At 46.6% G+C, this 23,472-nt stretch overlaps 8 protein-coding genes across 8 annotated transcripts; 6 read left to right on the plus strand and 2 right to left on the minus strand.

Moving 5' to 3' along the window:
* Nucleotides 1-511: 511 nt before the first annotated feature.
* On the plus strand, nt 512-1,454 carry C922_03951 (glutaredoxin 3; the record flags this gene model as incomplete). Its single annotated transcript, XM_008819538.1, has 5 exons — nt 512-591; nt 743-803; nt 941-1,007; nt 1,124-1,185; nt 1,392-1,454. 5 exons carry the CDS (start codon nt 512-514, stop codon nt 1,452-1,454), a joined length of 333 nt encoding a protein of 110 aa, XP_008817760.1.
* Nucleotides 1,455-1,891: 437 nt separating this feature from the next.
* On the minus strand, nt 1,892-3,826 carry C922_03952 (hypothetical protein; the record flags this gene model as incomplete). Its single annotated transcript, XM_008819539.1, has 5 exons — nt 1,892-2,529; nt 2,678-2,828; nt 3,079-3,225; nt 3,439-3,556; nt 3,789-3,826. 5 exons carry the CDS (start codon nt 3,824-3,826, stop codon nt 1,892-1,894), a joined length of 1,092 nt encoding a protein of 363 aa, XP_008817761.1.
* Nucleotides 3,827-6,878: 3,052 nt separating this feature from the next.
* C922_03953 (hypothetical protein) lies at nt 6,879-9,318 on the plus strand (the record flags this gene model as incomplete). The annotated part of the gene is made up of 2 exons (XM_008819540.1): nt 6,879-9,089; nt 9,247-9,318. The coding sequence occupies 2 exons, from the start codon at nt 6,879-6,881 to the stop codon at nt 9,316-9,318; spliced, it is 2,283 nt and encodes a 760-aa protein (XP_008817762.1).
* Nucleotides 9,319-10,655: 1,337 nt separating this feature from the next.
* On the plus strand, nt 10,656-11,069 carry C922_03954 (hypothetical protein; the record flags this gene model as incomplete). Its single annotated transcript, XM_008819541.1, has 1 exon — nt 10,656-11,069. One exon carries the CDS (start codon nt 10,656-10,658, stop codon nt 11,067-11,069), a length of 414 nt encoding a protein of 137 aa, XP_008817763.1.
* Nucleotides 11,070-12,075: 1,006 nt separating this feature from the next.
* C922_03955 (hypothetical protein) lies at nt 12,076-12,609 on the plus strand (the record flags this gene model as incomplete). Its single annotated transcript, XM_008819542.1, has 1 exon — nt 12,076-12,609. One exon carries the CDS (start codon nt 12,076-12,078, stop codon nt 12,607-12,609), a length of 534 nt encoding a protein of 177 aa, XP_008817764.1.
* A 208-nt stretch (nt 12,610-12,817) lies between these two features.
* C922_03956 (hypothetical protein) lies at nt 12,818-15,592 on the minus strand (the record flags this gene model as incomplete). Its single annotated transcript, XM_008819543.1, has 1 exon — nt 12,818-15,592. The coding sequence occupies one exon, from the start codon at nt 15,590-15,592 to the stop codon at nt 12,818-12,820; it is 2,775 nt and encodes a 924-aa protein (XP_008817765.1).
* A 2,710-nt stretch (nt 15,593-18,302) lies between these two features.
* C922_03957 (ubiquitin-conjugating enzyme E2) lies at nt 18,303-19,181 on the plus strand (the record flags this gene model as incomplete). The annotated part of the gene is made up of 3 exons (XM_008819544.1): nt 18,303-18,311; nt 18,644-18,913; nt 19,041-19,181. 3 exons carry the CDS (start codon nt 18,303-18,305, stop codon nt 19,179-19,181), a joined length of 420 nt encoding a protein of 139 aa, XP_008817766.1.
* A 1,817-nt stretch (nt 19,182-20,998) lies between these two features.
* On the plus strand, nt 20,999-22,477 carry C922_03958 (DNA-(apurinic or apyrimidinic site) lyase; the record flags this gene model as incomplete). Its single annotated transcript, XM_008819545.1, has 1 exon — nt 20,999-22,477. The coding sequence occupies one exon, from the start codon at nt 20,999-21,001 to the stop codon at nt 22,475-22,477; it is 1,479 nt and encodes a 492-aa protein (XP_008817767.1).
* Between the last annotated feature and the right edge of the window lie 995 nt (nt 22,478-23,472).

The raw sequence follows: 23,472 nt of genomic DNA on the forward strand, positions 1-23,472 counted from the left end.
GGATTAACTGCACGTTAGGTTTACACAACTTTCACTTTGGCAGGTTAAGCTTGATATTCTATTAGGATTCTTTTCCCTCGCCGAAAACCTGAGGAATGTCATCCATTGAACCATGCAAAAATATGCTGAAGAGGTATCATCATTATTGCTCATTTCATTAGCGCAAAACGTGTAGAAGGAACGAATGATATCATCTCCCTTTTTTTGAGAGCATACAAATACTGCTGCCCCTATATACGTTCGTTAAAGCTCTGAAGTTGTAGTGGTGAATTTTTTGCATCTCCCATTGGTCCGCATTTCAGCGAATCGCGACATAATCACGCTGGTATACTGGATCGTACAAACTTTGAAAGCGTACATATTTTGTAAGGGAACATTTTAAAAGGGTACCTATTTTGAGAGGGGACATACTTCGAAATTTTCTGAGCGTAATAGCATAAGCGTGCACACCCATACGAGCAACCCAGCGATTGTACAATCAGCTGCAGCGCCCACCCCCCCTCTCGAAAAAATGGCGTGCAACAACGAAGCAATCAAAAAATTTGTGCAGAAAATTATAGACGAAAATGTCATTGCGGTGTTTGCGAAAACGTAAGCATGGAAAGGGGTGTTTCTGATATGTGTTTTAAAATGAGAAAAAAAAAAGAATAATAAGAGGGAGAAAATTCAGAGGTGGCATCTACCATTTCCTCACATGTCCAACCGTTTCGTTGCCTTTTTTCTTCTTTTTTTTTTCCCTCAGGGAATGCCCGTACTGCATTAAGGCCATCTCCATTTTGAAAGGATATAACGTGGGCAATATGGTAAACAATTTCCGAAGTGGTCCAACACCACTAACACACATGCGCGTCATCTTATATGAGCACATGGAGACATCAGTAGGATGTGAACGTAGGAATTGAAAAGTGAGACGATTTTTACCTTCCCTTCTATCGTGTAGCATGTAGAACAAATCGAGAAGAACCCCAACATGGCGGACATCCAAGCCTACTTAAAAGACCTAACAGGTAGGAGAAGGAAGACTTTGCGCAGGAGCATTTTGCCCATCGTCAGGAGGGCCACTTAGCAAAAATAGCGCGTGACTCAGCGCTTCATTTGACGCTTGATTTTCCTCCCTTTTTAGGAAAGAGCTCTGTTCCGCGGATATTTATCAATAAGGAGATTGTCGGCGGGTGTGACGACTTGGTAAGGCAGAGCGGGGCGATCACAAAAGCGTCGCGCGGTGTAGCTAAATGGGGAAAAAAAAAAATATATCAACAGCTGTAAAAAAAGTGCAAAAGAATGCGAAAAAAATATGAACAAGCGTGGAAAAAAAAGAAATATACGATCATCTGGGCAACTGTACCAAATAGCTAGCTGCTGACAAATGCGTACCCCTTTTAACCACACAGGTGAAGGAGAACGAAGAGGGAAAGCTCCAAGAGCGCCTGAAGAAACTTGGCCTTCTCAATTAAATCGAAGGAAAAGCAACAATCTGGGATGAAGACCATTCGCTTTTAGGGCGCCCCTAACTGGTGCTGCTATCTTACAGCGTCGCTCTCGCCTCAGCTTGATTGAAAAAAAAGGCAGAATTAATTTTCGCATTTTGTGTAGACCACGCAGCGTTCCTGTTGTACGAGTGTGTAAAATTTTTTCTCCAGATGGGCACCAACGTTGTAGTGTGCATATGTAAAGGTATCTACGTGGGCATCATTGTGTGCACATATGTACGTACCTGTACCAGCGCGCACAAAAGGAGAACCTTTTCGCCCCCTTCTTTTAAAGATACCTTAAGAAAAAACTAGAAATGGTTATAAAAGAGCAGCGCGGAAGGAACCATTTCGCACATGTGTGTACGGAAAAACCTATGCAGGAGCGTTTTTCCATGAGTTCGCATACCTCCTCGTGGGAACTACTTCTCCATCATCTTCGAAATAAAGGTTTCTATTATCTTCTCGATCTGCGCGGGTCCCTCGGTCCTTATGACCTCGTTCATGGCCGCCCCCTCCGGATGGGCACTGTCAAAGACGAACTGAAAAGTGTACTTGCTTTCGTCGTCAGAGGAGAAGTCCGAAATGACATCATTCACAGTGACATGCCCCGTGATCTCCATTTCGACTTGGCCATTTCTGTTCTTTTTAAAGGCTTTCCATTCGCAATTAATTTTTAAGTCGTAAATTATAATTTTTTTTTTTTTGCGCAAGCTAGAAGAAGCTTCACCCTCGACTTCGGAACTAAAGAGTTGCAGAAAAATGTTATTGCTCAGTTGTACTGTGGAGCTGTCCAGCATATTTTTTAATTCCTCCTTGGCCCACTTGGTTAGGCATTTCTCCTCCCAATGGTAGTTGTTGATATTCCAAATGGACCCTTCTTTTTTTTCCTCCTCTTTGCTTTCCTTTACGTGGTTTGCACTGTTCGCAATGTTTGCATTGTTCGCATTGTTCGTACTGTTCGCAGCTGCGCCTTGCGGTTGGTTCTGGTGCACGTTTTGCACCTTTGCACTTTGCAGTTTCGCCTCTTCCTCCGCCAGGATCTTCTGCTCCTTGTTTGCTGCGCGGTGGAAAAAAAAAAAGAAAAAAAGCCAAGCATCGCATATATATGTGTCTATCCATGTGTAGCCAGGATGGCCATGCACCCGCCACCTGTTCACAGCGTGCGGGCACTTCCATCACTTCTTCCTCCGAGCACACAAAATTACATTCGTTCGAGTCGTGCTTCAGTAGATCGGCTGGGAAATCCTTCAAGGAATCTTTTATTTTCTCCTTTCCGTCCCTCCTAAGAATGTCGTAGGCCTGTTTGGACTTCTCCTGGTCTCCAATCAGCTCAACGTTGATGGCGTAGTCGTTGTCCTGATGAGGGAGAAAAGGAAAGGCAAAAAGGGGGGAAATAAATCGGGAAAAAAAAAACCTAAATCTCCATTGCATCTTTTTGCTTCCTCATTATGTTGCTTCCTTTTTAAGTGATGCAAATCGCGGGGGAGAGGGGGGAAGAGGCAATCCACCAGGGAGAAGCAGTTCACCCTGTCTACGCCACTATTTTTCCGTCCTGGGATTTCCCCCCTGCAAATCCTCCACCTGCTTCTGCCCCTCATGTGGGTACCTCAACGGAACAATTTGAGAAGTCCAAAATTTCGGCTGTCCCTCCAGGGTATTCCTTGTCTTCCCCCGTTTTGGAGAAGACCCAATCAAATTTGATTACGTATTCGAAGGAGTTTATTTGCTTTCCCTTCCGGATGGACACGGAGGCCTACATGGTGCGGCGGTGAGGTGGTGAAGAGGTGAAGTGATGAGGTGGTGAAGAGGTGAAGTGATGAGGTGGTGGTGGCAAAAGAAGGGATCCACAGACCAGCAACAACAACGCAGGGATCTCATAACACGGAGGAGAAGACTCCCACTAGGGGGAGGAAACCATATCTGTATTGTTCGAACGGGGATCCTATCCCCCCTCTCGAGTTGTTACATTTCCTGAAATGTCCACCCTGTCGAAATAGACGGAAAGACCTTCCTTTTCGATTTTCAAATCAGACAGTTTATTTTTTATGTAGGACTCTCCCCATTTGTTGTAATTCTTTTCTTCCCTGCACGAGGGGGGGGGTGGAAAGGTGGAGGGGAGGATGAAAGGGGGCACTCAGGGGAGCAGGGCTGCCTCAATCGCGTTGCAAATGGAATGGAAGTTTTCGGTTCTTAGTGAGACATCATCAGCATGTACATATATATGTGTACGTGTGCGTACGTCTGGATGGACGCACATACGTATGTACGAACGTATATATTTTTCTTTCTTTCCCCCTTTACAGCCCTTTACATTACCAGTGCCAGCTGTTTCTGTTCCAAACAGATCCCGCCATTTTTCTCGCCACGGGTTCTATACACCTGCTATGGGTTGGTGTGCCGTTCAGTCGCCTCCCTACAAAAAGGGTGGTTTTGCTTGGCCCCTCTGGCAGAGACCGCGAGGTCAAATTAGGTTTCCCCACAGGTGTTCAGAAGTGATGGAAACGTTCCGAAGAGTGCTTCAAAAAATGTAGCGAAAAATGTAGCGAAAAATGTGGCGAAAAATGTAGCGAAAAATATGGTGAAAAATGATATGAACGGTGCAGGTAAATCACGCCAAGGAACAAATGTACAACGTCCGTGCGGAGAAAAGTTCATCCCACTTCTGCCTCTTCCAAGGTACAGTTAAGTGGGAAATAAAAACAAGAGGAGAAAGAACCAAATAGGTAGAACGACCGGTGTTGCTCCTTTTTTCTCCTTTGAGATTACGAGACGGTGGATCTGAAATGTGAAAACGGGGATCGCCAGAAAAAAAAACAAAAAAAAAAAAAAAAGAGCATAACCGCAGAACATGGCAAAGAAGTAATATGACCCCGCCGAAAAAAATAGGGGAGTTAAAAATTGCCAACAGTGGAGAAACCTATGGATGAGAGTACTTATATAGGGGACGAAAAAAAAGAGATAACCCTAGTGAGATGAGCAGCGAAACCGAAACTAGAAATGGGTGGAGCTTAAGCGGATGAATCAAAGAAAGTTAAGTTTGCGAGGGGTCACCATTGAGGTTCACACCCTTGTGAGGATGATGCAGAGAGGATTCCACTCTTCCACTTGGTGTAACCAATGAAAATGACGCCACTGGTCAGCGCAAGCTGGATTATCCTTCCTCTTAAAAGAAAAACAAGGCCGATGACTATGACCAAATGGGTGGGGTGTATCGCCACTCATCTGCACCGTTTTACTTGATGAAAGTAGACGTGGAGGACGATCCTACGTAACATCACGTGTGGTGTGTGGTGGATCTCTGGTCAGTTTTGTCCTCTGCGGGAGGGGAACCGACCCCAGTTTTAGAACCTCCATTTTAAGAGCCTCCATTTTAAGAGCCTCCATTTTAAGAGCCTCCATTTTAAAAGCCTCCCATTTAAAGGCCCCCCTCTGTGGGGCATCATCCCCAAAGCAGCGGCAAAGTTGACCGTGTAAAATGCCCCATGTGGTTAGCCTCCTCTACCTATGAACGCATCAATGAGAGCGGGGACTTCCCCTGTAGCGGACACCATGAGGACCGTCCTCAAAAAATGTGCGATGAGTTAGAAGAAGGCATTAAAGATTGCTCTCCATTTTTACAACTTGAGGAGGGAACCCATCTAAGCTCGAAATGGAGACCTCACTCCACTCTGTAACCCTTTTGTGTATTCGTAACGGACATCAATTGGTGGATTTTTTTTTTTATCGCGAAATGTTTCATTCGTGCGTGGGCTTTTTGCAACATAGGTGTTCACTTTGGGGACAAGGACTGCTTAACAGCGTTGGATGAGTTACACCCATTTGGTGTTAAAGCACATTTTCCTACGCATGTGTATCCTTTTCCCAGTGGCGGAGAATCACTCACCGTTAAGGAGGTCGATTTGATATACTGTGGAAGGTAAGGCCCCCCGATATATTCCGTTCAGACAAAACCTGCACCTGTGCAGATCGCACACGTGGCATCATACTTTTTGTCTTGCTGAGCGGGAACACCCTTCATTTTGTTACTTTGCTTGATTGGTTGTTTTTTTTTTTTCCTTTTCACTTCTTCCTTCAAATGAACAAGAGACGTTCTTTTCTTCCCCCATTCAGGGACGCATCAACAGTTTTGTCGTGGCCTTTTGTCGGAGGTGGAGGAGGGTGACTCATCCGGTTGTTTCATAGATTTTCGTTCTGTTTTGTATTTTCCGGTTGCCTTTTCCCGTTGCGACTGCATCATCAAGGGGAATCACCTTTTACCCAGCTCGGACGACTTCTCTGAGCCCCCCCGCACCCTTCTCCGAGCTTAAGCGCCATATGCATACTGGAGAGGAAACTTTTTCAGGAACTGTTCTACTTATATATGCAAAATGGGAGCCTTTTTTTTTTTCTTCTTTTTTTTTTACTCCCTTTTTAACTGACATAACGGCATGCAGCATAATCCAATAGGTGTTTTTTTTTTTTTTTTCTTTTTTGCGGCATATATTTCTGCTAATTCTTTTTGGCCACCTCCACTCCACCGAACGTTCGCGCAGGTCGAAAGGAAAATATATAACCTCCTGTTAAAACAAAATATCCTTTTTTTCTTTTTCCTTCTTAATTTTCCCTTCCCATGAAAAGAAAAAAAAAAAGGAAGCATAATTTTTGTACTTACGAATCAGAAGAAAGAAAAAAAATAAATAAAATAAGCGGCGGGGGGGACAGATAACAATAAAACAATGCCGCCTCCTCCATTTGGCAACATAGGGCGAAAAAAACAGCTCATGTTTCAATGTTGATTAATGAACGCGTCTGTTTTGTATTATCCACTCTTCAGTGTCATTTTCCCTGTCAGATGGACCCCACACGTGGCTGGCTAGGCTCCCATATGTGATTCGCTTTGCAGCATGCAGCAGTTTTTTTTTTTTTCTTCTTTTTCCTTGCCCATCCCGCAGACAACTGTTTTGGCAATCGGTCGTTGCAACGTCCCTTCCGCGGGTACATATATCACTTCATGCGTCTGCCTATGTGTCCCAATCAACACTCTGCCTTCTCATCATGTTGGCGTCTGAAATTGCTGGCTGAGGAGAGGCCGTCATAGTGTATATATCTGCTGGACGACGCTCTGCCGGTTCTACCAATGCAGCTTGAGCGAGTTCGCCGGATGATCCGCGGCCTAGCCAAAAAGGAAAAAAAAAAAAAAAAAAAACACATAAAAGCACATAAAAGAGGACCTATCCAAATTGAAGAGGAAGAACTAAGTTAGATCGAGAGATACCCCCTCAGAAGCGCCAGGTGAGAGGCACAGCTCTCCCAAGTTGGAAACCCCCTCCGAAGGCTCTTCCAAAGAGAAGACAAACCGAGCGAAGCACGTCGGGGGCTTACGTCACAAAACATCGCCCCAAGTGTAACCTTTTCCCAACGGACAGAATGAACTTCCTAACCATTTTTCAGAGCAAAAATAAAGGCAACAGTGAATTGGTGAGTCCACCAAACGGTGAAGTGCCAAATGAAAATGACACGTCCTCCCCTCCGGTGACAAATGAGATCGGGCTGAATTACAGCCACGGTGTTAACACGGAGCAGAGAAGCACCAACATATCACCTCCAGTACAGAATTGGGAACAGGTCAATATGGGTGGTATTCATGTGGACGGTTCGGTTAGACAGGCTAACTTTGAAAACGCCGCAAATGGTTTGATAGCCCACCCGGGAGATCCGGGGGAAACGCGACCGAGCGCTTCGAGTATTCACCCGGTGGGGGTCCACTCGGTGGGGGTCCACTCGGTAGGCGTCCCCCCACCCCAGTTCGGCGGCCCAAGCATCTACGAAGAGAAGGAAAACTACGACTACCCGAATGGGAGCCTCGGCACAGGCCTGCCCTACCCCGATGGAGAGCTGTACGCCCACTTGAAGAAGAGGAGCTCGGACGCCTCCTACCCGTACGGCACCTATGACATGAGTTCCAATGACACGTATGGTGGTGGCACCCATGGGAGGAGGGCACGCGACAAGATTAACGGTAATAATAGTGGCCCAAACAACAGGGGATCCCACCCCAGTCAGTACATAACTAACCACGGAGTGGTTCCCAATGTAAACTACGTCCACCCTGCAGAGAAAAATATCGGCAATGTTGCGAAGCAGACATATTATGTTAATTCCGCGCCGAGTGGGGGGGAAGCTTTCCAGTCCCCCACCGATCTACCTATGAACAATGCAAAGGGAAATGTCTCATTATTTGAGAGCAAAACGGGTAGGACTTACGTCGACCCGAAGAGTAACTACGCGGAGCAAGTGGAGCGTCGCAATTCTTACAACAACAATCACATCGTTGGGGCCCCATACACAGGTAGTACCTCAGTGGGGACTCTACCATATGGGTATGACCAGCATGTGACTAGCAACAATGCAACAAATGGGATGGTGAGTCCTCCCGGAGGAATGGATAAACATGCCGATTACGCGTTTCCCTCTGGAGCCTTCCCCACAGGCGAAGTCACAGAACATAATTTATCAAACAACTTAGTGCACTCTTTCCAGCACCAATTAAATGACATACCTTTTACTCAGCAGAGACAGGTGACTTCCAGGAAAAAGGGAGACTTCACTACTAATCAGTCTTACTTAAATTTGTACGGTGCCGTAGGTGGCGCAAATAAAATGGCGGCAACCAATCCAGTCAGTAATTACAGCTATGAGGAGGACCTGCTGAGTAAGCACCCCAATCGAGTGGAAAGCGGCGTACAAGTAGGCACCACACAGATGGGCAGCGCGAGGAAGTTAGTTCAGGGCGGCCACGTGGTGAGTAGCGCGCAGGTCATCAGTCAACAGGTCAGCAGTCAACAGGTCAGCAGTCAACAGGTCAGTGGCCAACAGGTCAGCGGCCAACAGATGAGACGCCCCCAAATGAGCCCCCCCCAAATGGACGAACATCCAAATGGCGCTGAATTTTACGGGAAAGGCTTTCCACCAAATGGGGCGCCAAATGGGCAGCTCCGAATGGGAAAAGCGGAGCAGAAGCGGAAGCAGCAGGTAGAGGTACCCAGACGAAGTGTCCGAGAGGAGAAACGACACAACAAGGGCATCGACTCCGTGGGAAAGATGGTACGATGGAAAGAAAACGAAGAGGAGGATCAACCAAATGGGAAGAAGGTCGATGCAACAGTCGAGGTAGAAGACGACAAGGGGAACGAGTACTACTACCAGAAGACAATGGAGTTCATGAGAAAAGAATTCACCTTCAACCTCACTGACGACAGGGATAGCTACCCAAGCAATATAGACATCCTGTCAAAAACGCCCTTTTGTAAGCTCATCAATTTTGAAAAAAAACTAGCTGCTGAGCGGAAGCGAGTTTTGAATTATTATCACGAAGACAGGAAGCAGATTTATTCCAGCTCGACAAATAAAGACAAGCAATTTTCTCACATTTTTCTTAACAATGAAAAGTATTATGATGCCAAGGAGATCCTGGCGTATCTTCTTCCTTACCATACGTTTTACTTGGAAGATATTTATATCGATTCTTCCGACGATGACAAAGAGTTTTGTGAGAACCTCCAGAATGACGTCAGGGAGATCGATGCGGGTATCTCCGAGGTAAAGGACTCCTTTCGTGCCTACACGAACCCCTCCATGGTGAGTACGCAGCGTCGTAAGGTGGCGAAACGGCCCAGTCGAACATTTGAGGCATACATAAAGGAGCATATTTTTATGCCTATTTATTTGTTCCTCTTTGTAAGTATACTTGGCGTCATTTATCGCGCACCCCTTCCATGTCTTCCCCTTTTTACAGCTCTGGAGTTTCAACAAAATAATCGACAGAACGGATGATCAGCACAACAAAAGGAAAAAAGTGTCCGACTGATGAGGTGGCGAGTGGGTACACAAATAATACCACCACACACCACACTGTTTTGAATCAAAGTTTTTTTTTTGGAAAACCTTTTTATACATGGCGTTGTTCTTTTTTTCTGAATATATTTGTTCTTTTTTTTCCTTGAATATCTTTATTTTATTCTATTTTTTTGAGTGATTTTGAAGGAGAAGAGGGTTGCAAAGAATGCGTTCCAATTTCTCCTTCATTTTGTGAAGCTTTACCTTTTTTGCGTCTTTTCCCTTTACCATTCTCCGCACGCGCGGGTCCAAGTGGCATCATCTGCAGGTCCATACTTTCTGCGCCTGCTATACTGCTGCTACAGCTGCTACTGCTGCTGTTGCTTTCTCCCTTTTTTTGTTGCATGCCTGGTATGTGCCAAGCATGACGTGTACTTAAATTCGTGAGATGACACATAAAGTGAAGTTCCATGCGCATACACACATTCGTTGATTTTGCGAAACGAGAACGGGTTTCACATTTTGAAAAAAGAGGCCCCCCAAACAGACACACATACATACTAATGCAGTGCACGATATCTGCAAAAATGTAAAAAGGAGGAAAAAATGATTTATCGATCATTTTTTTCCGTTTCTTTGCCTCCCCTCCGAATTGTATAATGAAGCACAACAGGGATGTAAAATAAACTCAGGGGCACATGACTGCTGCTGATTTGGGAAAACCAAAGGGAGGCAGAATTGTTGGCAGATCACTGTGCGGAAGAACATCCTCTCCTTGTGCCAACTCGCCCGTTCTCGCGTTTTTGCCCCGTTGGGTAAAATGACGACTATTCCTCTTTAAGTTTAAGTGGAGCTTCGGCGAGAAGCAGCACTGGGTTGAAGCAGCTGCTCGCGATTGGCGTGATGACGTACGTACATGTATGTGCATTTATTTTTTTTTTTTTCCTTCTTATTTTTCCGTCGCGAGTTGCACTTTGCCTCCTCGAAGGAAAGAACATACGCGATTGTTCATTTGTTTTAATATATTATTTTTTTTACTTATTCTCAACCGGTAAGTATCATACGTATGTCATTTTGTGAACCTTTTCGTTCGTTGAATACGAGTGGGTATGCATGTTAGTCGCAGAAGGAAGCCTTTTCGTGCTCGCAGAAACATACATTCTGAGGTACATGTGAATTAGCATCGAATGGAAGGCGTGGTTTGCCATCTGCAGAGAACACGCTTGGAGCCTGAGGGGCATGCGCAAGCTTCTGTACAAACGTGGTGACTTGCAGACTTGCCGACTTCCTGATTGGCCGACTTCCTGATTGGCTGACTTGCTGACTTGCTCACCCACGTACGTACTGACGACCCCCCCGGCGACAAACATGGTGATGAAAACCCTGCTGCAGAGCCGTAAGCTGTTGGACGGAAGGAACAGCCTGATAATCACAGGCAAGAACTACATATGCTTTCAAAGGAGCCCGATTCGAGACCATGTAGTGAAGAAGGAGACCCCGAAATTTGAGCAGAAGCCTCTGGGGTCGTACCCAATCCCCCCCGAAGCTGAGATGATGTGGAGAAATAGACATACGGCCTATGGTGGATACATTCAACAGACCATCTCTCCCTTCCAACAGAAAATTATGTACCCATTTTGGCACATGGCCTTGGCGAGATGGTGGGCCAAATTTTCATCCTACGTCTGGTGGTGGATATGGCCCTTCGCAATAACCAATCTGATTTTGTTGAAAATGTTTCGCGATGCGAAGAAATATGTCCAGCAGAAGCATTGGTACTGATATGTATAGGCCCCCTTTGTACGGAGTGCCCTGTTGAGCAGCGTCCCCCAAGGAGTTCTACACGCATGGGTCTGCACAACGGAAGGACACATGAAAAAAAGGGGGGGGAGAGTAAAAACCGGGATGAGAACCCCATTTGCACGTAAGCTTCTTAACGAGCAGCTAGTGTTTCTCGCTGGAAATGAACTTCGCAAGAGCCAAGTAGCTATTTTTTTTTTTGGCACAAATTTACCTGTACGTGCATGTAATATTTGAATATTTTTCTCCTTTTACCTGACCTGTGCAGTTTTTTTTTTTTTTCAAAAATTCGCACAAATGGATAGAGCAACATAGTTCTTTTTTGCTTCACCCCTTTTTGTTTCTTTGCCGATTTGTTGAACATTTTGGAAGAACCTACTCTTCTGCACACATTGGAGGGGTATACTTTTCGACATACGTTTTAGTTGCGCATTTTTTGAGACCTACACGAGCGTTTTATCGTATCTCGACTGTTTTTTTTGTGCAATCCTTCAGTATCTCCTTCTACGCGCGTGCTGCAAGTACCCATTTGTGGAGTGGTCATTATGCATATGGAGTGAGTACACCTGAGCGCCCCTAACAACGCAGAGCAGTTGAAGCTCCCGTGCAAGTGTGTCATTTGTACGTGTGTGTTGTGTATGGTTCACATGAGGGGGAAAAAACATTAACTTAGAGAAAAAAAGAAAAAGGAAAAAAAGGAACAAACCTGCTAAGGGGTACGTCAAGAAAGTACGCCAAGAGGAACACCAAGTGGTACTCTAAGGGGTAATATAAGAGGTACACTAAGAAGCACCCTAAGCGGAGTTCCCAAAAAGGCACGTCAACTGTGGGGCCTTCACAAAGTGCATAGCTCTTTGCGGCCAAGCGGGATACGCTGTTTGTTCTTCTGGGTGGAGATCCCTTTTTACGCACAGCACATCGAGAGCTGCAAATGCGTAATGAGTGCATTTGCCAAACCTATTGAGATGGAGCACTTCTTCCCCGCAACATGTTCATGAACACATTGCACCATGCCAAGTTCTGGAGAAGTGCCTTCTCGAAGACGAAAGGGATTTTTCAAAATGAGGCATACAGCGCATTTAAGGGAAGGGAAATAAAGAGGCCCGCCACAAGTGTGTATGACCACGTTCAGGCGAAACAGGAAAAAAGCAAAAAAGGAGCATTACCAAACTTAGGCATCGAGGAATATGCACAGGAACGAAAATCTCAGCAGGTGGAAGTACCACCCGTTAGGAGAAAACACGAGGAGGAGTTTAACCAAAGGATTAACTCCTTCTATGTCGATAAAAATGTTTTTTTTCTTGTCGGATGTTTATCCACCTTGTACAGTATATTTGTGTATGACTTCTTCACAAACCGATGTGTGCAAATATTTTCCAATTTTTTTTTTTTTATGTTTCATTTTACTAGGAAGACGGTGAATATAATGGCCTGTATATTGCACACTCTGTTTATTTTCCTCCAAGTGTGCGTTTTGGTCATTAAATCTAGCCCCAAGTTGAACATGCCGGTCGCTGAATGAACCGCCCGATGGGGATTCACATTTTGCAACGTTCGCGCGATTTTTTCATTTGGGGAAGAGGTTCAAAAAAGAGGTTAGCAAAAAAGGTTAGCATAAAGAGGTTGAAAAGTGCCGAGGAATGGCCCGCGAAAGGGTAACAAAATGGTCGGAAAAGAAGGTAACAAAATGGTCTCCAGAAGGGTAACAAAAGTGCCACGTGACTTGCCCCTCAACCCCGGTGGGCACCCTCCCCGTCAGCACCCGCTTCTTCACCGCCCAACCCCTCCGAGCGAAGCACGTCCAGCGGAGCCTCCTCGACATTGTACTTGTGCGCGTTTTCCAGCAAATACTGCGCGATGTGCAGACAGGGGTTCTTCGGCTTGGTGCGACAAATGTGTATCAACGCGTCTGTTAAAATGGGCAGGATATTCTTAATCAAGTAGAACCTCAGGGGGATGGACTGATTATGAAAATACTGCTGCTGATGTTCCAGCAGAAGTTCCTGTCTCTTTTTCTCTGCCTTTATTAACTCATCATTTTTGCTGATCTCTTCCCCAATGAGTTGATTTTCCTTCCTCATCAGTTTTTCTTTCTCGAGGGAAAGTTCCTTCTCCTCTTTCTGCAGTTTTCGTTTGAGTATTTCCTCAGAAGATGGAAGGAAGTTATCAAACTTGACATTCTTCTCAATGTAGATGTATATATTTGTGAGGACGTCGTCCAATGAGGAGTCTTCGTTTATGTGGACATTGAATACGTCGACCTCTCTTTCGAGGAAGTAGTCCTCTATTGACTTTTTCTGATCAAATTCGAAGTAATCATTTCTGCAGTTCTCTTTGACATACTTTTTGTGTCTTCTTTCGAACCCACTTTCGTCGTTGTGTCCTTTTATGATCTCTTCCTCTGGGAGATTCATCATTCGGCTTCTACAGAGCTGTTCAGGCGATTTCAAAACGATGACAAACTCGGGGAAGAGGGAGTTTCCATCTGCCTCGTCGGGGGGGTGGTTCTTGGACGAGGTGTTTTCTCCTTGGGGGGTTGGCTCCTGGTCTGGGTCGTTGCCGGGTTTCTCTGGCAGGTCAACTTGGTCCGCATCGTCTATCTGGTCCCCTTCGTCCATTTCGTCCCCTTCTTCCTCTTCCTCCTCTTCCTGCTTCTCGTCCACCTGATGTGCTTTCTCCCCATGGGTACTTCCACCCGGTTGGCCGTCCCCCTCCTGCTTCTGCTGTTGCTGCTCCTTCGTGCTTCCCTCCCCTGTGTCAGCCCCTCCGTGGCTCCCAAAGAAGTATTCCGCTTCGTCATAATTTCGCGGGAAGAAGTCCAAAACAAAGCCCCTAAATTTGCACTCATTGGTTAGTAGCTTCTGATAGAACAGGGACGTCAGGTCTGGGAGAGTCAGTTTGGAGGTTCCCATTGGGCTTCGCTTCGCGTTTGCCGTTGCGCTCCCCTTTGCGTTTTTCTTTTCTTTCTCTTCATGTGCGTGCTGTACCCCACTTAAGTACTCCCTGTAGTACTCCGGAAAATCGTACCCCCTCTGTTTGCCCTCCTCGATGAGCGGGGAAATTGAACAAAGGTTCAAATTGTAGTGATCGCATATCTTTTTGGCAATGAATGTTTTTCCTACTCCTGGCTGGCCCAGTATGAGAACCCTTAGCTGCTTTAGATTTCTGTATTGGCAGAACTCCCTGGCTATGGTGCAGATATTTCTGGTGAAGCCATCGCAGCAGTGGAATGTGAATCCCTGTCGGGTTAGGCGCTCCTCCTGGTTTCTTCCCTTCCTCTTTGCGAGCTGTCTCTGGTCAGCCACTTCGTCCACGTCTGAGTTGCTCTGATCTTCTGCCTCGTCCGACCTGTCAACATCTTCCTTTTCGTCATCTTCATCATCTTGCTCATCCTGGTCACTTTTGTCTTCTTCCCCTTCTTTCCCTTCTTCTTCATCTGTCCCGTCTTCTTCCTCTCCCTCGTCTTCTTCATCTGCCCTCTTTTCTTCCTGTGCCCCTTTCTTTTGATCTCGCCCCCGCCGGCCGTCCTCACCGCTTTCCCCTCCCAACTGCGAGCAGGCGAACCTCAAATTGACGCACATCACCTCCGCGTCGTCAAAGAGTAAGGAATCATGAGGAGACACACTAAGGTAGGTAGAATTTCCAGAAATGAAATTGCTGACCGTTTTAATCAGTGTCTTCTGAGTCAGATGTTCCTTGTCCACTGCTATGAGGTACTTCCGCGATGGCTGCCTCAAGTAGAGCTCCTTAACAAACTGACACAGACCTCTCACATGGATGAGAGGAATGAAGTTATTTCCTCTGTCGATTATCTGATTGTCCCGACTTAGCCAGGCATTTTTGAAGATAGGGAAGAAGACATTTTCTCCATTCCCGTACAGGATTCCCGATGCCACTACATAGGTGTTTAGTTTGTTCTTTGAGTTGAGCGATAAGATTAGCGTCTCGATGGTTTTGTGTTGTTCATATTGTCCAGAGGGGATTCTCTTCATGTAGTCCTTTTCGGTGAACACTTCCGGTACGTTAATCTGTTTAGTGGTGCCATTGGAGGGGGGTTGTTCCGTTGGGTCGTCTTGCCCTGTCTGCCCCTTCTGTTGCTTCGCTTCTCCTCCCGCCGCTCCCGTGTAGGCACTCCCCGGCTGGAGCGAGAATTTCCTCTTCGTCTTGTTCCAAGTCATGACGGAGGAGATAAGCACCAAGGTGGTGTCCTTCTTCATCTTCTCATACTTCACCTTCCGTATGATGTATTCTAATTCTTCCACATTCGTATTGTGCAAATCGAAGATGATTAAATCGCATCGTAATAACTGCTTCACTATGTTGTCTTTGGGTATCTTCGAAACCACCTTTGTTACCTTTCCGTAGTCATACGTGAGGCCATTTTTTCCTTTGCTTGGCTGGACCACCGTTCCGTAAATCTCCGTCTTTTCGTTCTTCACCTCACTAAACGTCTCGCACAGGCAGCTCCCTGTGTAGGTGTTTACGTTGTGGATGAACACTTTCATTGTTTCGAATGGCACGGGGGAGAAGCGGAGTGGAAGGAAAGCGGTGGAAGAGGCGTAGTGAACGAAGCGCAGTGGAGGAAGGGCAGTAGAAGAGGCCTAGTGAACGAAGCGCAATGGAGGAGGGGCAGTAGAAGAGGCCTAGTGAACGAAGCGCAGTGGAGGAAGGGCAGTAGAACAGGCGTAGTGAACGAAGCGAAGTAGACGAAGCGTAGTAGACTCCCTGACATGAGCGACTCGCCCAGTGGTTAACCCTTCTTCACTTCCACGTAGAAACTGCTACAGTCAGCTCAGTGAAGAAGTCCCACTGGAACGTTCCCCGCGGAGTATTCCATGAATCCACCGCAAAGCGTGTGGAGAGAAACCCTTTTTGCCTCGCAAGATGGTCAATCACATGTAAAATTTGTCGAGACAACGAACATGCCCGGGGACACACCTCGAGAACACCCTCCCACGCGAGGTCAAACATGCACATGTGACTGCTTAACCCTTTTTTCGCATTGCGATTGGGCTAGAAGCCCCTTCGAAAAAGAAGCGAAAAGTGAAATTCCCTTTTTGGAGAGCGTGACGGAGAATTTTGGGAGAAAAAAAAAAAAAAAAAGAAAATGCACACACGCGGGACGCGGAGAAAGGGGTGCGGTCCCTTAAATCATCGCTTCGCACCGTTCCGCATAGGACCAGTCGCTTTCCATGCAAGTACATATATCTGCACGTGCGTATGCGTCTGTAGGATGGTGTCATGTAGAGTTCGCCTATTTACCCATTTGGTGCTCAACTCTGAGGGGTGGAAAGCGGCCATGAGTGATTCTGCTGAATCGTGGCGCACCGTCCCAAGCAGCTGGACACATACTTATTGATGGCTTCGACCAAGTGGGTAACCACAATATATGTATGCACCCGTTCGTCGCTGTAATGCAGGTTGTAGAAGTAAGAGAAGCGATGGCCCCCAAAAGGACGGGGTAAACAGAGGAAGAAGTCACGATGGGATTAGCTTTTTTTTTTTTTTTTTCCTTTTACTAAAGAATTGAAGTAGGTAAAGCGGGGTCACTGATAGAGGTGTGGGTTGAGGCAGCAGCATGTTGGACAATCCCGTTCCATCTTTTCAAACCTCCTAAGAACTGTACACACCCTTGTGCCATTTTCCACACGTCTCTGCAGATGGCCGTGTGGAATAATTCTGATAGGGCGAATAAAACAACTTGGAATTTCTTTCCAAAAAAAAAAAAAAAAAAATATGAACAGCCACCTGGACTGTGGTTACAAACTGATCAGTTAAGTGAAGGAAGATTGGAATGACCCTCTACAGAAGGATGTGATCATCGCGGCTAAATTTCCAACGCTTCGTCAATTAGTTTTACCATTTGTATACTGTGGCAAGTTCTTTTGGCGCTGTTCTTTTGGCTCTATGTTCTTTTGGCACCCTCTTCCTTCTGTTATTCCTTACTGCAATTTTTCTCTTTTTTGCGCACTCGGTCCTGTCCACTGCCTCTGCTCCATTCGCTCCTGGCACATGTTTACCAATCCGTGTCCGCCAACTGAAGGGATAACTTACTCGATAGAGGCACAAACGGGGCGACCAAAAGGAAGAACACATAAGTGGTAGTGGGGGGGGGATATCTCCCCTTCAAGAGGAGTTAACCACGGGGAGCTGGACAGTTTGGCTGAACGTCGATTTGGCAGGGAAGAAGGCGACAAAAAGGAGAGAATGACGCGGTCCAGGAAAGCGGCTAAATTGGTGAAGAAGCTGTTCCGGGGAGGGGGCCTCCTATTTGGTCCGTTCTTTCTTCGTTCGTTGGCCGATTTGTTGGCTCATTTGTTTACCCCCTCTTTGCTCCTTTTGTTCTCCATTCTTTTTGGCTCCTTTTATTACTATTTTCTTTTTTTTCCTTTTGGGAACCTCTTGGTGGTCACTTTGTCGCCGTTTGAATCCACGCACTCTACACCTTCTGAACGTCCTACACTTTTTTTTTTACTTTTCCCCCGCGGTGCGCACCGCTAGGGGGTACGCATGACTGCACAGGGTAACATTAATGGGTCGAGGATATACTCCCCCAGATTGACACCACATACATATAGTGTGGTGGTAACCTTACACAGTGCAAAGTTGCGCCAGAGAGAGAGAAAAAAAAACTTACCTGCTTCTCTGTTTACCCACACGGGGAAGGTTTTACAAGGCGATATTAAGGAAAGCCCCCCTGCGTCGGCGTGAACCGACTGGATTGCATCTCTGAGAGAAGGAAGATAAGTGCGCTTTGGGAGTGGTTTGCCTTAACCTCCTTTACGAGAAAAAAAAAAAAAAACACGTTAAAGGGAGCACGTGCAGGTTAGTGATAATATAATCGCATGTACATAGGGACGTGTACGCCGATACGCTACTACGCTTGTAGGGACATTCCTATGTTGGGTTCTTCATTGGGACATTGGCCACACGCATGAGCCCAAAGTGAATCAGCTTCCCCTCTCCATCAGCATGCAACCAGTGAAATAGTAAACACGCAGGCGTTAAAAGTTAGGCAATGAAGCCATCTCCATACATACATCTGTTCCTCATCCCGTTTGAAGAGACTTCCGCCATTTTTGCTCAATACCAAGTCATAAGGAAATTCACCTTGACGTAAAACCAGAGCGAAGAGGAAATTAGCGAAAAGCTATTCAGATAAACTAGTAACTTATCCAGAGAACTACGTGAAGAAAGGATATCCTATCTCTCAGAATGAGCGATGTAAGAAGATTATACGTTGTGATGTCATCATGGAGAGTGAAGCTTCTCCACCCCAAGAGAGGAGTCATTTGTGGCCATTCCGCACACAAGCACTAATTAGTACTTCTCCCGTTGTGTACATCATCCTGGTCCCTCGGGAGAGTTGCTACACTGTGTGGTGCGTGAGAGGAGGAGAAAACATTTGGCATTCTGTTCCGTTTCTTCGTTAAACTGTGGAATGGGAAAGCTCAATGGGGTACACAGGGGGGATACCCAGAAAGGATGCAAAGGGCATTTCATAGCACACATTTTTTTTCTCTCTTTTTTTTTTTTTTTTTTTCCTCCCCCGTCAGGTAATTGTACCACGGAGCTTTCGCTTGTTGGACGAGCTGGAGCGTGGACAGAAGGGAAACGTTAGCGAAGGAGTGTCTTTCGGATTGGAGAATGCCGATGACATTACTCTTTCGAATTGGTCTTGCACTATATTTGGGCAACCGGGGACTGTTTTCGAGAACAGGATTTATTCGCTGACCATATTTTGTGGCGACAGCTATCCCGATGCGCCCCCCACGGTGAAGTTCGACACGAAGATTGAGATGTCCTGTGTGGACGGCGGCGGCCGGGTGAGTCACTTGCTGTGATGAGCGTTCCGCTAAAATGTAGGACAATGAGCCCAGTTGACGTAATCATGCGAACGGTTTTTATTTTTACTTTATTTATTTTTTTTCTTTTCCTTTCCCTGATGCACAGGTCGTTAACAACAATTTGCAGATTTTAAAAAACTGGAATAGGAATTACACCATCGAGACGATTCTAATCGCGCTCAGACAGGAGATGCTGTCCAGTGCCAACAAGAGGTTGCCGCAGCCCAACGAGGGAGAAATGTACTGACTGGAGTGAAGTCCACTCTGTTTGTCACCACGGAGGGGACGAAGAAGCAGAAGAAGAGGAAGAAGGAGAAGAAGAAAGGGCGCCGGATTGCAGAGTAAAAATGGAGAAAACCCAAGACATCAACAAAAGCAGCCCTTTTCGCAAATCCCATCGGATTATTTTAACGCCAATAGGGATCCACCAATTTGTTGCGATGAAATGTGTGAATGTTTTTTTTTTCTTTCTTTCCAACTGTAGAGCGTTCTTTTTCTTCACCCAATTGTGCGTCCCTTTTTTCCATTTCATACGTGTGTACTTCTATTGGCATATGGCCTTCACCGCTCCGTTTCGAATGCCCGCCGCGCACCTCCCACATGGGCACGTCCCTTATTTTTCACTTAACAGCTAACTAGTGCAAAAAAAAAGGAGAAATAATTTTTTCAAAATGAACTTTTTAAGTAGGTAAAAATGTATTCCTCATTTTGTGATTATCCATGTGGAGAATTTACTTCATCGACGACTGACTGCACGTGGGTCTGTTTCCTTTTGTCCCTTTAGAAGAGGAGTGCAAGGGGAGGCGCAAAAAGAAGTGGCCCTCTATAAGTAACCGCAGACTTTTCGAATTTGTTCCGGAAGAAGGTCGCATATATGGGATAGACATGTGCTTACATGAAAAAAGGAACTGCGACTCTTGTCATCCACGTTTGTATGTCTGTTGTGCACCTCACCTCCCTCGGCGGCTTAGTGGGGAGTCGGTGTGCGGGTCGTGTAAAATACACACAGGGGAGAGCGCCAAAGTTGCCCCCTTTTTTTTTTTTCCTTTATTTTATCTTCTCATCTTTCCTTTTTCACGCACATGTGCTGTCTCAGTTCGACTCGCCTTTTTCACGAAGGGTGACTGAAACGTTTGTAACGGTATCCAGAGGGGCGTCCAAGCATGTTCACGATGGAGTCACATTCGAGTGACGTTCCAGTGACATTCGCGCTAAGGTCATATTGACGCTCATGTTCGTATTTTTTTTTTTTTTTTTTTTTTCCCCGGCGGAATTGCGAAAGGATTGCACTTTTCACGGGTATTCCCAATTCGTTCCCCGCGGGACCACCGAACTGGGGTTTCCACGCTTCGCCCACTTCGTGCTTTGTTTTTTCCCCCTGGAGGATTGCCCGTGATGGGGGTGGTCACGCCATTACGCTGCTGCGCCGCTACGTGGCTAAGGTGCTTGCCGATCATTCGTTCCAAACAACTTTAATCGAAAAGGGCGCCACCACCCCGCGCGAGGACAAGAGAAACCGAGTGGTAAAGGTAGACCCGAGGGAAGAAACGAGGGACAGGCAGTGGACTATCGCGCAGAGGATGAGGATACACGTTGGGACCATCCTCCATCTGACCCGCTCCAGATATTTTTAATAAGCTATACCCGTGTGTGACCCCGTGTAGTCGCATATCCCCACATGTGCGTACAGGTAGCTGCACCTTCACGTGTGCACTTTTCCAGCTTTTCCGGTTGGTCCCGCCGCGTCTCTAAGGGGGTCCCCTGTTGAAAGTCCTGGAAAGGAGGCATCCCCGGTTTGAAGCGGTCGTGTGGGAGAGGCGAAACGGGGGAAGTAGCACTTCGGGGGGGTCAATCAGATGGGAAGGATTTGCACCACTTCTGAGTGCTCCACCACGTCGGAAAGACTGCCGCCCCGAGTTGATGCTACGCGCAAGAGCGAGTCTTATCCCCCGTTGCATTGCAGTGAAGAGTTTCTCAACCCGCCAGGACGTCGTCAAACTGGTTCCCACGCAGTTGCCTTGTCACCATTTGAGGTCGTTCAATGCCTGCACAAGTCAGGTAAAAATGTTGGAAGAGATTCAGTCGAATAAGAGGAAGCAGGTTGAGGGGGGAGACTTGGGAGAGTCATGCGAGCAGGTGAAGAGGACGAAGTTGGTCCCAATTGGGGAAGCAGCGGCAGAAGCGGCAGCGTGGGAAAAGGCAGACCAGGTAAAGATTGAAAAGGATGACCCGATTGGAAAGGAAATGTCCGGTCAGATGAAGGCAGAGACGCATGACCCGATGAGCAATAAAACAGCCGCTCAGGTGAAGGCAGAGAAGCATGACCCGATTAGCAACGAAACAACCAACCAGGTGAAGACAGAGAAGCATGACCCCCCGTCTGCTTCTCCCCCCCTGGTGTGTGCAGCGGAGGGAAAGGAAAAAATCGGCGCGACCACTTTAAAGGCGAGCGAAAGTGCCCAACCGGGGGAAACAAGAGAAGAGGAAGTAAAAACAATCGTTACATGGAATATGAATAGCATAACGGTGAGATACAAAAATAGAGACAAATGGAATTCCTTCATGAATTTCTTCAACCGAATCAATGCCGACGTGTTGTGCTTTCAGGAGGTACGATTACCAGCCCTGAACCTATTTGACGTGAAGAATGCAAAGGATGGAAAAAGGGACAGAGGGAGAGTAAAAAACACAGATCAGAAGAGTCAAGTCGATTTTGAAATAATGGATGCCATTTTGAAAGAAGACTTCCGCAATTACAATGCGTATTTCAGTTTGGCCAATATAAAATATAGTGGCCAGCTCGTCTTGATAAAGAAGAGCATACCGGTGAAGTCCATCCGATACAATCTCTCCTTTGATACCGACCCAAGTGAACATCATCAGGAGGGAAGAGTCATCATTGCTGAGTTTAGCAAATTTTTTCTCTTAAGTACCTATACGCCGAACAACGGGTTTGATACGGTCAAATTTGAAAGAAGGAGACTCTTCGATGAGCAGTTAAAAGAGTTCGTGTCTGTACTGAGGAATAAGAAGAAGCACTTGGTATGGACAGGCGATCTTAACATCGCACCGGAAGACATCGACTTATCTCACCCCGCTGAATTTAGAAGAATAAAAAAGGGCAATGTGCGAAAGGAGTTCATTGGGCATCCTGGCTGCACGGACTTCGAACGGAAGAATTTTAAGGCCATCCTCTCCGCGGGGGATTTGATTGACTCGTACAGGCACTTGGCCAGGCTAAGAGGCAAGGAGGGGGAGCCCGGCAAAGGGGGGCCCAGAAAAGGAGCCGCTAACATAAACGACAACATATACACGTGGCGGTGCCACTTCCTCATGGGGAGGAGCTGCAACAATGCCATGCGCATCGATCACTTCATCGTGTCCAGGGGATTCATGCCGAACGTGCAAAGCGTGGAAATCCACGGGTACAGCGTGTTTCACAGGAACTTCTACGGCTCAGACCACTGCCCGGTGATACTACACCTGCGGGGGGGCGAAGCCACTGAAGAAGTCGGGGAAGAGGCCCCCCAACAAGTGGACTAAGCGTTGTCCTCATAAGTACGTTGCGCTTCCCGCGTGCGAGACAGACTAGTCCAGTTCTGCCACAGCCCCCTACACACCAGGGGGTGAAGAGCCCTCCAAGCAAGTGCATTCTTCGTATCGGTATGCAAATCGGATGATACGTGATCCACACTCTTCATTTGCTCCCTGCGCAATGGTGTGTCACCTGATGGTTATCTCCTCTGGCTGCATGTAGCAAGTAAATTTAAAAAAAAAAAATTTTTTCTTTCCCTTCAACGTGGAAATGACAACTTTTTTTCTTTTTTCCGTTTTGCTTTTTTTTTTTTCCTCCCTTTTAAAGTACAATTTTGAAAAAAAAACACAGATGAAAGGCAAAGCCGCGTGACCAAGTGTTATGCCGATCCGATCAGTTGAAGAGGTTTTTTTTCCAAATGAGCGCTCTGCGCATGGTCGAGATGGGCTGCGCCATTCGCTCCGTTTGAAGCACAGAGAGGAACAGAAAGAGGAATTAGCACATAAAGAGGATATAGCCCATTCGGGATTATGAGCGAGGGTAGGCTGCATAAATGGAGGGGTGAAGTGCAAACGCCCCTAGTCTTTATGGCGAGCCCGCGGTGCGAGGGAAGGGGAAACCGCAATGGGGGGGAGAGGCACTCGGGGTGGCATCGAAGTGGTGAAGGGGGCTGAATTCCTGGCTAGGAAAAAACTTCGCGGCACCTTTTCTGGGCGAACAGGCGCAGGAAAAAAAATGAAAAATGAAAGGCGGTAAAAGGGCGACGAAGCGGCGAAGTGATGAAGCGACCAAGTGATGAAGCGACCAAGTGACGAAACAACGAAGTGACGAAGCGACGAAACGACAAAGCGAACAGAAGGAGAAAACCAACTCTGTGAGCGATTTCTCCGCGAGGGAGCATACCTGTCGCCGTGTATGCAAACATATACTTCGCACTTGCGCATGCTTATCTGTACGATACTGTATTGTACTGTACTGTTTCTTTTTTTTCTTCTTTTTTGCC

This window comes from Plasmodium inui (assembly GCF_000524495.1).
Source record: "Plasmodium inui San Antonio 1 unplaced genomic scaffold supercont1.18, whole genome shotgun sequence".
Lineage (NCBI taxonomy): Eukaryota > Apicomplexa > Aconoidasida > Haemosporida > Plasmodiidae > Plasmodium > Plasmodium inui.